This window comes from Podarcis liolepis (assembly GCF_965112155.1).
Source record: "Podarcis liolepis genome assembly, chromosome: 2".
In the NCBI taxonomy this organism is placed as follows: Eukaryota; Metazoa; Chordata; class Lepidosauria; order Squamata; family Lacertidae; genus Podarcis; species Podarcis liolepis.
In genome coordinates, this window is record NC_139555.1 from 7,673,659 (window position 1) to 7,691,513 (window position 17,855).

A 17,855-nucleotide genomic window follows, 5' to 3' on the forward strand; every position below is an offset into this window, starting at 1 on the left:
CAAGCTTTATAAACGACAAAATGATACATACCAACAACATCAGATACAAAATTGATATTCTGTAGATGACTGGGTTACACTCAGTGAAAGCCTTCCTAATCAAAAATGTCTTCAGGTAGGCACCTAAACAGTATTGCGCCAGGCACCTATCTGATTTCAGCTGTTAATTGATTCCACAGAGCTCGAGCTCTATGTCTTAATATTGCTCCATGTACTCCTAATGTAGTTTGAATTGATTGTTCTGTGTAATTGAGCGTTTTGCTCTGGGGCTCATTGCCCTGTGGATATGACATGTTGTGAGTCTGTCCTGTATATATTTATCTCTAGGGCAGGGGTTGCCAGACTCCGGGCTCGGGGCTAGAATGTGTTTCTTCAGACCTTTTACTTCAATCTGTGGGACTTTTCCCCAGGCCACACTACTCACTAGTCCTGCTCTGCACCTTCTTTCAAGTGATTTTTCCTAACTGGAATGCCTCATTGAACTGCGATAATGCATTTTGCTTGCCTAGGTAGAGGGGTGAAATGTCTGACTTTTCATTTGCTGAAATGTAGCCTATTGTATAAAGGTGAGTCACATTCAGAACACTACCTATCTCCCACCATTGGTATTCATCCTCTCCCCCCTCCCACAACTCACAAAGAATTTGTGACCCTCAGGTAGAAAATGTTTCCCTTCTCTTTTACTAGGGGACAGATGTGTGGGTGGTCCTGTTTCGCCTCTTGTTCCCTTCCTATGCTGGCTTTAAATTTTGTGTATTGGGGACAGGCAGTTGTATGATGGTGGAAGATCAGATAAGTTTGTGGTGATAGCAAGCAGAACAGAGAGGTGACTGGATACTGTGAAGAACAGGCAGGCTATTATAAAAAGTGTAGAAGCTCCTTCCTCTGAAAAACAAGCCTCTTGTATCTGCCTTGTGCTGGTGTTTGAAAAACGAGGAATTATGAGAGGTTCAAACATGGTGCTTTCTTTAAAAAATCAAAGCTGAGAATCTTGATTCCTGCATTTGATATCTGAACCTGAGCAAACCCCTCTGTGCAGAATCTCTGTAAAAGATTCAGATAAGTATGGGAGTACTGAAGGTCTTCTAACTTCTTCTGGTCACAAACCGGATATGGTGACAGGCAGAATTCCAGTGTGAAGAAATGGGTAGTTCAATGCTCTGGCCTAAATGAGGCTAGAGTTAACTGTGTTAGGGTCAAAGGGCCTTCTTTAATAAGTAATTTCCACTGAGGGTGCTAATTCTGGGTGGTGGATTGTGGGGGTGGTGGTTGTTTTGAGCTGCTTAACTTGGTTTCCTTTATCATCTTCCCTACAAATGGTTAACCTTTTTATTACACATGGGTGACATGGGAAGCTGACCTTATGGGAATTGTATAGAACTGAACCACAGTAGTACTGATAACTTAAAACTGCTTTATTTCCTATCTTAGGTGCTCTTATCACAGTTCTGTTTTTAAAAAGACTATTCCTACTTAACTTGGTTGTTAAGAGTCTCTTTGTTGAGTTGTCATCTCTGTGTGGATTTACTGGTATTCTTAATCTAGTACCAAGGTCATTTTCGTAATTTGAAGTTAGGTTTACACATGAACATATGAAAGCTAGTAGCACACCTAGGAGGAGAGAAAAACACCCAGCTAGTTCTTTTTCAGCGTAAAGGAACATCCTCACGTGCTTCCCTGGAGCCATATTTACTATAGACAACCAATCTAGTGACTGAGGTTGTTTGTGTGTGTGTGTGTGTGTGTGTGTGTGTGTGTGTACCATAAGAGACTGCTGAACAGTCAGTCACAGTGCTAGATCAGGCTTCTGAGTCACGTTGATTGGGTTCACGACTGCCTTGATGGTGCTTCTAACAGGAATCAGGTCTGCAATCATCTCCGCTTTCAGGCCGAGGGAGCCAATGTTTGACCACAGAGAGCTTTTCTGGGTCATGTGGCCAGCATGACTAAACCACTTCTGGTGTAACGGATCTGGATCGAAAATAACAGGTCGCCAGTCATTTTTTTGTGACTCAGGAGCACCACCCAGCAACACAAGTTGAGATTTCCAGTTGCTTTGTGACTCCTGCCGCACCCTAATAAAGGCAAAATAGCAACTGTTTAGGTACACTCCAAAGCTGATAGAATTTGAAGGTAGCCGTGTATATTGTTTCTACAGTGGTGCCTCGCAAGACGAAATTACCGTATTTTTCGCCCTATAGGACGCACCGGCCCATAGGACGCACCTAGATTTGGGGGGGAATAAAGGGGGAAAAATTATTTTTCCCCCCCAGGCGCAGGGCTGGGGTGGGGGATGCCCAAGCTTCCCCCTCCCCCAGCCCCCAGAACAGGACCCAGAGCGATGCCGAAGCTGCGTGCAGCTTTGGCATGGCTCTGGGAGCTTGCGGGGCTGGAGGAGGGGGAAGCCCTCCGCCAGCCTTCTAACCAAGTCGGGGGACAGCGGGAAAGGCGCGCTGCGCTTCCCGCTGCCCCCCGAGTTTGCGGGGCTGGCGACGGGGAGGAGCAGGCTTCTCCCCCCCGCCAGCCTTCTAACCAAGCCGGGGGACAGCGGGAAAGGCGCGCTGCGCCTCCCCGCTGTCCCCCGAGCTTGTGGGGCTGGCGGTGGGGCTCTCCAGGCTTCAGCGAAAGCCTGCATTCGCCCCATAGGACGCACACACATTTCCCTTTCATTTTTGGAGGGGGAAAAGTGCATCCTGTAGGGCGAAAAATACGGTAATCCGTTCCGCGAGTCTCTTCGTCTTGCAGTTTTTTCGTCTTGCGAAGCACGGCTATTAGCAGCTAAGCGGCTATTAACGGCTTAGCGGCTTTAAGAAAAAGGAAACAAACTCGCAAGAACTCGCAAGACGTTTCGTCTCGCGAAGCAAGCCCATAGGGAAATTCGTCTTGCGGAATGACTCAAAAAATGGAAAACTCTTTCGTCTTGCGAGGCATTCGTCTTGCGAGGTACCACTGTATATGGATAACTGAAGTAATCCCACATTTGCCTTCAATTTAAGCATTGTGGTATGGTGTTGGAACTGGCTGTTTTGTGACTTCATTTCGGAAACACAGTTGGAATTAAGTATTCACCAGCTGAATTTGCAAGCCTCTGATATCATGGCATTGCCCACTTCCAATTATGATCTGCGGCTAATAGACATGCTAATCTTCTGGAACAGAGCATTTTAAACAGATGCTGAATTTGAATAGTTATGTAAGCCCCAGACAAGATTGCTGTTGGTTCTGTATTCATTGTTCGTGTATTGGAACTGACTTCCTCAAAATATTGTTATTGAGGCACAGAAAAAATGAGCTATAAGGAAAAGGGGGTATTGCTGTCTTAAATGGAAAGTTTTAATCTGACATCTGGGAGCTCTCCCTTTTGATAACTGCTGGGGTAGAAAAACACCGTGGATCAAAAATATTTTTTTGTTCCTCTGTATTGCATTGGCTTGTAGAAACCTTAAACAGTATACAGTGGTACCTCACAAGACGAATGCCTCACAAGACGAAAAACGCGCAAGACGAAAGAGTTTTCCGTTTTTTGAGTCGTTCCGCAAGACGAATTTCCCTATGGGCTTGCTTCGCAAGACGAAACGTTTTGCGAGTTTGTTTCCTTTTTCTTAAAGCCGCTAAGCCGTTAATAGCCGCTAAGCCGCTAATAGCCGTGCTTCGCAAGACGAAAAAACCGCAAGACGAAGAGACTCGCGGAACGGATTAATTTCGTCTTGCGAGGCACCACTGTATTCTGCTTGCAAATTGTGGGCAAAATTTGGTGTGGCAAGCAAAACTGGCAGCCTGATATGCCAAATGTTTGTTGTTTACTCACCAACTCAGAACATAATATCCCACCATAAACTGCCAAAATCATTGGGCATAAATTAAAATAACTTCCCCTGGGGTTAATACATTCTGGTAGTTGGTGCTAGCCCAGGCTTGAGGGGCTTATTGAACCACCACCCCAGATTTCTCCTATCATGTCCTCAGCACTAGACAGGGATGTCTCAAGGCTGTATTTTGGCCCATGCTGCTCAGATTCCTATGGAAAATCTCCGAAGTGGCTTGGAGCTGAAATGATGGGGACATTTTCGTATCCCTTGGGCGGTATGCTTAGATGAGTGGAACCCACTGATGGACTAGAAGCAAGGGTCTTGAACTGCTTGTGAGTTGACTCAAGGCAACATTTTTTTCAGTGACTGCCTTATTTATTAAAAAATTGTCCAGTAGCACCTTAGAGACCAACTAAGTTTGTTCTGGGTATAAGCTTTTGTGTGCGCGAAAGCTTATACCCAGCACAAACTTAGTTGGTCTCTAAGGTGCTGCTGGGCAAGTTTTTAATTTTTTATTTATTTTGACTGTGTCAAACCAACACTGCTACCTACCTAAATCTGCCTTTTTTATGTTCCTGAATACTTTCCCTACCAGCCCATGGACTAATTGTACTAGATGTACCTTGGTTGTTCTGACGTCTGCATTTGTGCAAGCATGTTTTTAAAGCTAACATTCATGTCATATTTTGGATGTGCTGTAGGTAGAGATAGAGTCAAGTTGTTTATGAATGGAGCCCATCCCTCTTCTGCCTTGAAAACAATTCTGTACCAGCTTCTTGTCCTCACCTGTAGTCTCCCTGCTGCCCTTATTGACCCACTTTTTTGGTGAACTATGGAGAGTGCTGGAGAAACACCAACACACCACCTTGATGACTACAGTGGTGCCCCGCAAGACGAATGCCTCGCAAGACGGAAAACCCGCTAGACGAAAGGGTTTTCCGTTTTGGAGGTGCTTCGCAAAACGAATTTCCTATGGGCTTGCTTCGCAAGACGAAAATGTCTTGCGAGTTCCTGCGGGGTTTTTTTCCTTTCCCCCAAGCCGCTAAGCCGCTTATCAGCTGATCCTAAGCCGCTTAACAGCTGATCCGCTAAGCCGCTTAACAGCTGATCCGCTAAGCCACTTATCAGCTGATCCGCTAAGCCGCTAATAGCGCTAAGCCGCTAATGGGCTTGCTTCGCAAGACGAAAAAACCGCAAGACGAAGAGACTCACGGAACGGATTCTTTTCGTCTTGCGAGGTACGACTTTACTTCCACATGTTCTCTGTTGGCCTTGAATTGGCATGGAAGGGAAAGCAATTCAGTGCTCTGGTTATGGCGCATGCTATTTGTCCTGCAGTAAGGTGATACATATCCATTACTTCTGGTGGAAGCGGGAGCATTTGTGTGTCAAGCTACCCAGATTCCAGTATTTTTCCCAAGCCTCCTGACTGCAAGACCATTTAATTTAGTCTGTGTTTTGGCAACTGAGCCTATTCATAGGAATGTTGGTTTCTTAGCCTGTTTGTGGCAGTAGGTATACAGGATTTCAGTGGGTAGCAGAAATAACAAAGTTGCAGCATAGGGCATTTGGATTTGAATGTCTTTAAAACCATCACGTTTGCAGGTACATAATCAGAACATGATAAATAAACATGAGGAACTAGGAAAGAGGATTTTTTTTAAAAAAGAAAGGGACCATGACCCAATATACCATTATAGGTAAAGGTAACCCTGACTGTTAGGTCCAGTTGTGGACGACTCTGGGGTTGTGGCGCTCATCTCGCTTTATTGGCTGAGGGAGCCGGCATACAGCTTCCGGGTCATGTGGCCAGCATGACTAAGCCGCTTCTGGTGAACCAGAGTAGCACACGGAAACGCCATTTACCTTCCTGCCGGAGCAGTACCTACTTGCACTTCGTGCTTTTGAACTGCTAGGTTGGCAGGAGCAGGGACCGAGCAATGGGAGCTCATCCTGTCGTGGGGATTCGAACCGCCAGCCTTCTGATCGGCAAGCCCTAGGCTCTGTGATTTAACCCACAGCACCACCCGCACCCCTCTATTCCATTATAAGCTTGCATAAATAAATCAGCCTAAGAATGTACCGTATTTTTCCATGTATACAACAATGCTTTTTGCTAAAAAAAGAATTAGGCAAAAATTGGATGTCGTCTTACACATGGCTAGTGAATGCAGAGCAGGGATGTGCGATTAATGGCTACAGCAAACAGGAGATTGGCAGCGGCGATTGGGTGGGTGATTGGTGTCTGCGGCAAGGCCTGCTGGCGATTGGCTGTGGCTGCAGCAATTGGGCAGGCGATTGGCAGCTGTGGCAAGGCAGGCAGGTGATTGGTGGCTGTGGCAAGTGAGTGGGTGGGTGGGCCTTTGTTGGTGGCGAGCAGGCAGACAATTGGCGCCTGCGGCAAGGTGTGTGATCGGCAGTGGTGGGCAGGCGGGTGAGCGATTGGCAGAAGTGACCCCCCCACCCCCAAAAAGCTGAACAACTTAATTTCTTAATTTGGGGTTAAAAAAATAGGGGTCGCCTTATATATGGGGGGTCACTTACATGGAAAAATACAGTAATTCTACACACACTTACCCTAGGAGTAAGTACAGTGGTACCTCGTGTTACATAGTTAATCTGTTCTGGAGGTCCGTTCATAACAGGAAACTGCTCGTAACATGAGGTGCGCTTTCGCTAATGGCGCTGCCCACTGCTGCCGCGCCGCCGGAGCGCAACTTCCGCATGCATCCTGGGGCAAAGTTCGCAACAAGGGGCATGTGCTTCCGGGTTAGCGGAGCACATAACCCGAAGCATTCATAAGGGGGATAGTACATAATGCGAGGTACCACTGTATCTCTGAACTTCATGTATAGATCAGTTGCCTGATGAACAGCTAATTGGGGTAATAGACTTTGGTTTTGATGACATGGGACCTGATTGGGAAGCTTTTTAGCTCCGGGGACCAGATCCCTATTGGGGTTGGCCTTGCAGGCCCAATTTCACAGGTGGGAGGGCAGGCAGCTACTTGTCAATTGCATGACATTTTGATGGCATATGATTGGTAGGTGAGCAGGGCTGCCCACCTTACAAAATCTCTCACCTGATGTTGAAAGTCTTCCCACACTTCCCCTTAAAACTTAAATGTTGGAGGAACATGAGAGACCTGCAAAAGTAAGTGCTTTAACAGTGTGTCTTAAAGCTGCAAATCACCTTTTGAAGTAGTCTCTACCCCACTGTTTGTTTGAGAGAAGCCTTTTCGTGATGCTGATTTAGGGTGTTGGTGTGCATCGCCTCCAACTTGTGTTTGGCAGTGAATCCAAAATGTGTGTCAAAGGTAGCTGTTATGTGGCATATAGATGTATTTCTCTGGTCCTCTGCTAACTCCATTATTCACAAAGATCTGTAAGGTAAAAATTACAGTTCTGCTATGTTTTGGTTCATGCTGTCCAACATAAATTCAGCCACATCCAATAATAAGCATCTTGCTTCATGACTTGAAGACTCTCAGATTATGTGTGTGTTGGATTTATCACTTCATTCTTTTAAGAGTCAATATTCCATTTCAAAATAGCATTCCTCCTACGTTTGTAAGAGCTGATGGATCTCATTCTCACTGCTTTATGGGAGTTTGGGGTGGGGTACAGATGGCAGCCAGGGTTCAGTCCACCAAGACCTGCATGAGTAGTGCATCGTCAACTGTGGGATGTCAGAGATCCTTGAAAAAAAGGTTTCAAGGACCCATTCATTAGAAATTGGGGCGGGGTGTCTGTCTGCTAGTCTAGTTCTTCCCTGTAGGATGGCAAGGGGGTATGTGAGAGATTTAGAGACAGTGCACCTTGGGCATGGTGCGCTCAAAGTCTTTTAAACCAGGACCAAGATACTGGAAACAGTGGTCTGCACTGGGTCTTAATACAAAAAACCCTTAATTCATATAAGAAGCAATTGCAATATTAGGTCTTTCTAAGTATAAATTTGGGACGTGGGTGGTGCTGTGGGTTAAACCACAGAGCCTAGGACTTGCCGATCAGAAGGTCGGTGGTTCGAATCCCTGCGACGGGGTGGTCCCAGCTCCTGCCCACCTAGCAGTTCAAAAGCACATCAGAGTTCAAGTAGATAAATAGGTACCGCTCCGGCCGGAAGGTAAATGGCGTTTCCGTGCACTGCTCTGGTTTCGCCAGAAGCGGCTGTACGCCGGCTCCCTCAGCCAATAAAGCGAGATGAGCGCCGCAACCCCAGAGTCATCCATGACTGGACCTAATGGTCAGGGGTCCCTTTACCTTTACTAATGATAAACTTAAAGCAACCTTTCTCATTTTTCGCCATTCACCTCACCAAATATATGTTGTCTGGGTCAAGAAAATAGTGAATGTGAAGGTCACCAGTGAGGGATGTATTCCACACCTGTGTGTCCTTTAGTTTCACATGGCTTTTGGGAGAGGCAGGCCCTGAATTCTAACCCATTTGACTTTTTTTCTCACCATCCTGTCCTCTCCAAACCTCTCTGTGGTGTGAAGAGTCCGAGTAGTGCAACTTGGGTTTGGATGCTGGTCACAGGCTTTTGAGAGAAATGGGAATATTACTTCATCACTGTTTCCCTAGAAGTCTTTGCACTAAGCTAAACCCAATTTGCACTTAATCCTTTACCAATTTACTGTACATGTAATTCATGGGCATACTTGCCCATGCAACTTCTCCTGAGTACAATTTTCCATCTGTCTATGCATATACAAAATGGAATGGAGGGGGGCAGTGCTTTCTTAAGCTTCCCTTTTTAGAGCGGTGTGTGTGTGTGTGGAATTGTTGCTAGTCCCTCTGAATGGAACAGTTTTCCAGTTTCCTTTGGTTGAATAAACTGATGATTTGCTAGTATTCTGGGCCAGCTGCTCAACACGACAAATTCTGGAAAATGTGGCAAGATATTTTTTGTACCACTATAGATCGTGTGGCAGGAGTGTTCCAAAGTATGTTCTGAACATTGATGTAAGAAAACATAGTTACCATGGTGTAGAAATCTGCTGTGTTAATGAATTCCTAGTAATCTTAACTAATCTTCCTAATGGAAGGAAGGATTTAAATCCCTACTTCCTAGCAGCATAAGCATTGTAGCACCAATCTTTAAATAACAGAAGCTGCTATGGGTTTTGTAGGGCATGAGGCTGAACTGTGCCTTGCTTTTACATAAAAGATCGTTTGGGCATCAGTTTTTATGTGTCAGTGGTAAACAATATCTGATGATATTGGCTTGGATGTACACTCTTGTGCAATTGTGACAAGCATGTTTCATGATACACAGGAAAGATTGTGCGCTTGTTAATGGTTGTGATTTACTAGACAAATCCTGGCTGAGATATTTTATGGTTTTTATGTTTTTAGTCAGCAGAATGAGTGCTTAAGCATAAAGGATTCTATGTCAGATGTAAAGAAAGCTAAGGGTTACAGCTTATACAGTGGTACCTCGGGTTAAATGCACTTCAGGTTACAGACTCCGCTAACCCAGAAATAATACCTTGGGTTAAGAACTTTAGTGAGCCCTTTATGCAAAAACATAAACAAGAGCTAGAAACTTTTCCCCCAGTAAAAGACAGGATTCTCAATATTGTAACAGGAACCTGAAGGCCATACCAGTATTTTAGGGACCACTTCTTTCAGGTATGGTTGTATCTGCATTCAGTCCCGTGAATTGTTATTTCCATTTTACATACAATAGAAGGAGCTTCTTGCCAGAGATCATCCAGTAGGCAAGGTTATGGCTCCTCTCCAGGAAATGGTAATTTAGTGAAGCTGTTGGAGATATCTATCCCCTCACACCGGAAATGCATTCCCCAGAGAAGCAAATATAAAAAAGACTATACAGTCATATACCTCATGTTTCGGACACTTCAGGTTACGGACCACGGGAAACCCGGAAGTACCAGAACAGGTTACTTCCGGGTTTCTGCGCATGTGCAGAATCGCACCGGCTCCTGTGCAGACGTGGCGATTCAGGATGCGAACACTGCGGGTTGCAGACATGCCTGCGTCACAGATTACATCCGCAACCCGAGGTTCCACTGTACCCTTAAATTGGTTTTATCATGTATGTACCCAGAGACTCCCTTGTGGAGTTAATATTCTATCTAAATCTAGTTCAAAGCCTAAACTTCATAGTAAAGGTAAAGGGACCCCTGACCATTAGGTCCAGTCGTGACCAACTCTGGGGTTGCGGCACTCATCACACTTTATTGGCCGAGGGAGCCGGCGTACAGCTTTTGGGTCATGTGGCCAGCATGACTAAGCCGCTTCTGGGGAACCAGAGCAGCACACGGAAACGCTGTTTACCTTCCCACTGGAGCGGTACCTATTTATCTACTTGCACTTTGACGTGCTTTCGAACTGCTAGATTGGCAGGAGCAGGGACCGAGCAACAGGAGCTCACCCCGACGCGGGGATTCGAACCGCCAACCTTCTGATTGGCAAGTCCTAGGCTCTGCGGTTTAGACCACAGCACTACCCGTGTCCCTAAACTTCATAGTAGGAATAGACAAATCATTCTGTTTCCAGTCCAGGTCACTTTCACCTCTATAAATCTGCACCTGGGCGTGCACATATTACACCTCTGCTGGGGGAACTGCATTGACTGCTAAACGGCTACCAGACCAAGTTCAAGGTTTTGTTGTTAGCCCTGAACAATTTGGAACCAGGTTACCTGAAAGACTGTACAGTATATGCCCCTGTATAGGCATGTAAGATCATGTGGATCATTTGGGGAAATTCTACTTGTGGCACTGCACCCTACATAGTATCGTAGGACAATGATTCCCAAAATGCTTTTCTGCTGTTGCACCTGTTCTGTCGAATGCCTTTTCCTTTGCAGTAAATGAAACGGTAACGCTCAGTTGCCTCAGAAACCTTTTAAAGGCTTATATTTTTGTCCATGCTTTCCTTGGCCCATAAGATTAGATCCTGATTTTTGTGCATGAATCACCTGGATTTCTGATTTACTTTTTTATGTTTTGTATTGTTTTACTGCTTTTGGGGGTGTATTTTTGTTGAAGCGGATAAAGTTTTTATATTGTGCATAGTGTAGACCACTTAAAATTTGTAAAGATATTAATCTATTATTGCTTCAAAAATTACATATTTTTGAGTACATATTTTTTAATGTTTTGTTTCAAAATACACATTTCTACAAGCGTTTAGAAATACACACACATATATAGCACTGAAAGATTCAGAGACATGCAAAATCCAAGTGATAGCTATGTCCTCAATCACGCATTAGTCTAGGACAGAGGTAGGCAACCTAAGGCCCATAGGCCGGAAGCGGCCCATAAGGGTCACTTAACTGGCCCATGAGCTGCCACTGAGCAGCCTGCTCAGCAAGTCCTCGCGCACTGCGCTAAACTGGCACAGGGACTCTCTTCCATGGCTCCGGAAATCGCTTCTGCGCATGCCCAGACACCGGAAATCATGTCTGTGCATGTCTGCAGCGCCGGAAATCGCTTCTGTGCAGGCATGATTTTCAGCAACTGGGCATGCGCAGAAGCGAATTCCAGCGCCGTGGACATGCGCAGACATGATTTCCGGCATTGCGCTGCGCCAGTCCGGCCCACGGAGGAACTCCACAGGAGTGATCCATCCCGGGTAAGCCTTGCCAACCCCTGGTCTAGGAAGTGTGGATTGGATCTGTTTGTATTGGAATTCACAAATGCTGAATTCTTCAAGCATCCTGGTTTCACAGGCTCTAGGATTTAAGCCCTTATTTTTACAAGACTTTATCCAAACTTATTCAAAGGTAGACCCTTGCTGTAAACATTTAGTTTGGAATACAACTGACCACTCAGTCTTGCTGCTGGCTCCCTTTTTCTTTTATTAAACTCATCATTGCTGAATCTTGCTTTGAAGGGGATCAGTATCACAGAGCTTCCAGAAAAGGCCAGTTGCAGTCTGGGAATAAGCCATACAGACACTTCAGTCAGCTCTCTTCATTTGATATCACGAGGCATTCTAAATTTCTGTGTCGCTTTTTGAGGGGCTTCAAAGGGTAGTTCCCCAAACACACGTAACTGAGGAGAACATATCCAGAATAAGATCATGGTTGTTTGATGTTGGATATGGCCACTGCAGAATTTAAATGGATTAGCTGTGGACCTCTGGCTGATAAGACTTCTCTGAGGATTTTGGTGCCGAACTAATTGTGAATCTGAAGTGGAATCTCAGCAGACCCATTGCTTTTAAAAGGCAAATCCTGGAGAGGGAGAGTGGGTTTTCCCCTTGTTATCTTCTCCCGGTCTACAGTTTTAGGTCTTATACTTCAGTGAGTTGAAGCTGTTAGTAAAGTTAGCCTTCATTGGGTAGGGAGAGGCTTACAGCTTATGTAAGGGATATTGTGATGACTCAGACTCCTCTCCTAGAGTGGCATTTCTGTGAGGCATGTGATCCTGTGCAGATTCCCACCCCCACCCCCCAGAAAAGGACTACCCAGTCTTAGCTATAACCAATGATGTAGTAATGCTTCAGATCAGTAGCTGTTTGAGGACAGGAGCATAGTTCTCTTTCGATTTGTGAAAGTCCTTATCTAAACTTTAGAGGCAGGTGGCATTCACTCTCTGGGGTCAAAAGCGACAGGCTGGCTGACCTGCTGTTAGGACAACAGCTAGTTTGCCTCTTTAGACATAGAGAGATATTGTTCAGTGATTATAATTGTTTACACTTCCTTTAAATCCAAATTGTTGTTCCTGCAAGAGCTGTGGATGGAAGTAGAACAATTCTTCATATAAACCTAAATGCCAGACTTCTCCAAACTGGTACCCTGTTGGACTCGGGAACACCCACCAGCCACAATCAGCATGGCCAATGGTTATAGATGATGCATTAGTAATGTCTGCCATACAGCCTGATCAAATACCTCTTATAAGGATCGCTGGCTAGACTGAGGATTATACATGAAGAGTAGGTACACACACACTCTTTCTCATATTTTGTCTCTCTCAGTTAAGATCCTGGAAATAATTTTTGGTTTTAATGTCCTGATATGCTCTATGGATTTGTTCAGTCGCCAAATATCATAACAACTCTTAACGAAAACCATTTTCTTGCAGTGATGTCCTTGCCCTGCCCATCTTTAAGCAAGAAGAATCCAGCTTGCCTCCTGACAATGAGAACAAAATCCTACCTTTTCAGTATGTCTTATGTGCTGCCACTTCCCCTGCTGTGAAACTCCATGATGAAACTCTCACCTATCTCAATCAAGGTAAGCCACATTTCTGTTGCCAGAGCATTAGGTGGGGAGTAGGTGCTTTCCCAGTTGTGGCATTTATATTGCTTCCTTGCTGCATGCCTCTTTTAGCTCACTTTCCAGAGTGCACACTCAAGGCTGCAGCACAAATTATTTTAGACTTTCTTGTCTTTTAACCTATCTGCTGTGCTCTCTTTGGGGGCCGTGGATAGCTTTCTTCTGAACTCTTGGTTGGAAATTAGTGTTTGCCTAGTGATTGAAAGTCTGAAACCAAAGGTAGAAAAGATCCAGACAGAAGTCCAAATTATTTATCTAATTAAAATACTTGTATGCCACGCTTCAGTAAACCACCAGGATTCATATCATGGGAATAAACTATGTAGGTTTTGTCAGTTTAGAACATTTGAATTTTGGGGCTGTGTTAGCACAAATTAAGACCCTGAATGAAAATAGCTGAAATGTTGTGGAAGATGAAATGCTACCTCCCTAACTAGTCCTTGTTTCTTTCAGTAGAGATTAAGTTCTTTAAAAAAATAAATTAGGACCAGATTAAAGTACAGTGGAACCTCGGGTTACATATACTTCAGGTTACATACGCTTCAGGTTACAGACTCTGCTAACCCAGAAATAATACCTCGGGTTAAGAACTTTGCTTCAGGATGAGAACAGAAATCGTGCAGCAGCAGCACAGCGGCAACAGGAGGCCCCATTAGCTAAAGTGGCTTCAGGTTAAGAACAGTTTTAGGTTAAGAACGGGCCTTCAGAACGAATTAAGTTCTTAACCTGAGGTACCACTGTAAATAGTGTTCCTAACAGAAGCTAGGGCAACAGGGTTTCCCCACGAGAAACTTCCTGTGCTTGTTGCACCATGGCAGAAAGGCTTATGGTGAAGGGATGGAGGGGGAGCGATACAACTCTTTGCCAAGGGCATAAGGGTCCCTAAGTCTGGGGCTGCATGAAAGTGGACTTTGACAAGCACACATCCTTTCACCCAAAATGCCTCCCCTCACACTGGATAGGGGTGTGTGTAAGTTACCATGATGCTTTCTTTTCAGTCAAACTTGTTACACTATGACCTCAAGAAAAGTGGCATATTTTTTTTGTAGCAACTTCAGAGATCTTTTCTTCTTCAGGTCAGTCCTATGAAATCAGAATGCTGGACAACAGGAAAATGGGGGAATTGCCTGAGTTAAATGGAAAGCTTGTAAAGGTGAGTGCCCATAATAATCTATCCTCTCCTAAAAGCTCTGGGTTGGTGACAAGGTTAAACATGCTTGTCAGGTAACTAGTGACACCTATGAACGTAATTCAATCAATCTCTGGTGTCAGCAGTTGGGTAGAGCCACTGTCTATCCAAGCAGGCCCCAGTAGTGTTGGGTTCATGCCCCTCTAGCTGTGAAATGAAACTTGAATGTAAACTGCCTACACATGTAAATGCCAACCTGTGTGTGCTCCATTCGCACCATCCATCGGTTTCATGGTGGAGAGATGGTGCAAGGTTACACTTTAGGAAAGCTAAAATCTTCCAACTGGCCGCACCAATTTGCCTAAGCTCATCTAAATGTTCCAAGTTCCAGCATATGCTGTTTACTCAATGAGAAAATCTCCTTATTAACCTAGAGTATATTCAGGGTGGTGTTCCATGATCGGCGACTTCAGTATACAGAGCACCAGCAGCTGGAAGGCTGGCGATGGAACAGGCCAGGTGATAGGATACTGGATATTGGTGAGTGACTTCTGCAAACATGGACTAATTTGGCTTTGTAGCTTTTTGTAGCATGGACCTTGGAGGGCATTGGAAACTGCCACCACTAGAGGTATAGATGTCAAATGACTTAACACTTATGTTTTTGCCAGGAGAGAGTGAGCCTCTTACTGTTGGTACAGTGGTAGCTCGGGTTACATACGCTTCAGGTTCCAGACTCCGCTAACCCAGAAATAGTACCTCCGGTTAAGAACTTTGCTTCAGGATGAGAACAGAAATCATGCTCTGGCAGTGCGGCAGTAGCAGGAGGCCCCATTAGCTAAAGTGGTGCTTCAGGATAAGAACAGTTTCAGGTTAAGAACGGACCTCCGGAACAAATTAAGTATGTAGCCAGAGGTACCACTGTACATTCACTTACTGCCTTAAATTCAGTAGATTATTATAGTTGACTCTGACGTGAAACTTTTGGCCCTTTAAAGGTAAAAGTAAAGGACCCCTGACAGTTAAGTCCAACTCTGGGGTTGCGGTGCTCATCTCGCTTTACAGGCCGAGGGAGCCAACATTTGTTCACAGTTTTTCCGGGTCATGTGGTCAGCATGACTAAGCAGCTTCTGGTGAACCAGAGCAGCACACGGAAACGCCGTTTACCTTCCCGCCAGAGTGGTACCTATTTATCTACTTGCACTTTGACGTGCTTTTGAACTGCTAGGTTGGCAGGAGCTGGGACCGAGCAACGGGAGCTCACCCCCTCACGGGGATTCAAACTGTCGACCTTTTGATCGGCAAGCCCTAGGCTCAGTGGTTTAGACCACAGCGCCACCCGCCTCCGTAAATTCCAAGTATGACTGCTATTGTGTTGAAGTTTGCTGTCTTTTTACTATGTTTTTCTATGTTATATTTTTTTTCCCATATGGGCACACGATGTACGATTCTATTATTATTCAGGTAACTTTTTTCTGAGCCACCCAAGAGAAGCTCCCTCTATATAAGTATTCGAAGCAACTTCTTTTTCTTGTCGATTCATGCAGATTGTGAGGTTTTTTGTAATCCCTGCAAGTGTGGAATTGGGTATGCAGAGCCTGAGCTAGCTCTCTCTTTTGACAGAAAGAAATTGTTGTTCTTTATAGCTGGAAACATAGGTTTGAAAGTATGTGGATCTCAAAAGCAGGCAGATATTAGGTGGCACTTCCAGTGCTCAATACAGGAGGTTTTAATAGCCTGAATCTCCTCGCAACTAAATAAAGTGAATAACAAAAATTTGCATAATTTACAGGTTTCAGAATTCTGCTTTTCTTGGTATTTAATATTGGTTTCTGCTTAGAATCATAGAATTGTAGAGTTGGTAGGTTCCTAGAGGGTCTTTTAATCCAACCCTTTGCAATGCAGAAATATGCTTCATCAGTTCAGGCCATGACAAACATGCAGCAATAATATTCATAAAATAATACAGATCATACATCCTTAATATAAACCAGCATCCATGATGCGTGAGAGAGAAGATACCAGCAAAGTGTGCATTAGCCTGTCGTTCTGAATTCCTAAATTTTCCTGAAATAGGTTAGCAGGGCAGTCCAGAAGCAGCTTACATAGATAGTGCCTCAGTTTTATACTGTAACAGGCATGCTGGTACCTAGAGTTTTGCCTTAATTAATTAATTAACATCATGCCTTCCATCCTGGAACTCAAGGTAGAATACATGGGATTAACAGTTGGTCTCCCACATAGGGACTGACCAGACCAAAGCTTGCTTAGATTCAGTGATGTCGGTGCATCGTGTGCCTTCAGACTGTACTCTAAATTACCCAGTCTTCTAAGCTCTTGGTGCATTATTTACTACATAAGTCCCTTAAAATTTTGGTGGACTTGCCATGCCTCTCCTAGCCTCGTTCTAAAGGGTTGGGCTTTTGTCTTCTGCAGATATTCCAATGTCCGTGGGTATAATCGATCCCAGGGCAAACCCCACGCAATTGAATACTGTAGAGTTTCTGTGGGATCCTTCAAAGAGGACTTCTGTATTTATTCAGGTAAATCAATACTACATAGGAGGTGTTTCTTAACTGTTCTCTCTGGTTAGGTCTGTAGCAAGCAAGATAGATTTGAGATTTGCTGCCATCAGTTTTGATGGATCTCTACCACCATATACCTGATACAATCACCCTGTCCCTCTTCCAAATTCATATATTAGAGGAATAAAAGAGCAGTCCTATTCTTCTGCAGGGTGTTCCTCTGAAGTGTACTTGGGTCTCCTTCTGCCTTGCTTACCTGGATCTGCTTGCTCTCAGTGAACCACTGAGTACCATTACAAATTCATAGCTGCCAGGCTCAGATTTCAATTGACATTGTTTTAAGTGTCAGCACAGAGACAGTGAAAAAAAGTCAGTTCATGGGTACCTGGGGATTCTTCCAGCTCCGGTGAATGCTGATGAGAAGCTGTCTGTCTTAGTTACAACTGAGATGGCTCAACAAATTGTAATCTCTACTTGGGAGGCTCACTATAATGAACTTTGAGAACCCTTGAACCAAAGAGTAATGCTAATTGCCCTTGACAAGAACAAAGTGGAATTCTGACTGCCAAAACTGACGGGGAAAGCTACCATTCATTTCACTGCTGCGAGGGTGTTGAACACTGAGGTGCCGGGGAAGGATTCTGATTACTGGCTTTAATTTGGTTTCTGTTCACTTCAACTGTGGTGGGGGCAGGACAAATGCTGGCAAAGTCGAAAGGGAGCAGACCCCTCCTTCTAGGACGATGAATCAACCAGAATGAGGCCACACATTCATTCGAGACTGATTTCTAGGGATTTTTTTATTTGATCTCTTATCTGCCTGTTGGAGGATTAGGTCAATATTACGATTTCACTAATCCTTGTGGCTTGTTGAGGTAGGTCACTTTTAGAGACATGGTGCCAAACCTGTGAAGTGCTGAAGGTCACCTGCAAAGTCCATTAGGAATAAATGGTGTGTATTCAGTCCATTCTGGACAGCACTGTCTGGTTTTGATTTTGAAAAATAATGTTTGCTGGTAATCCAGGAGTACACAGTGTAATGTCCTCTGGATGTTGTTGGGACTACAGCTCCCTTGACCATTCGCCATTCTGGCTGGGACTGATGGCAGTTGGAGTTCAACAGCAAATGGAGTGTA

The 17,855-nt window shown here is 44.6% G+C and overlaps 1 protein-coding gene across 1 annotated transcript in view; it reads left to right on the forward strand.

Annotated features, from left to right (window-relative positions):
• TFCP2 (transcription factor CP2) overlaps window positions 1–17,855 on the forward strand; it is a 38,563-nt gene that overhangs the window by 7,103 nt on the left and 13,605 nt on the right. The window contains exons 2-5 of the mRNA XM_083484898.1: window positions 12,872–13,023; window positions 14,142–14,218; window positions 14,629–14,734; window positions 16,631–16,737. Of these exons, the coding sequence (XP_083341024.1) occupies window positions 12,872–13,023; window positions 14,142–14,218; window positions 14,629–14,734; window positions 16,631–16,737 (442 nt within the window). The remainder of the gene's footprint in view (window positions 1–12,871; window positions 13,024–14,141; window positions 14,219–14,628; window positions 14,735–16,630; window positions 16,738–17,855) is intronic.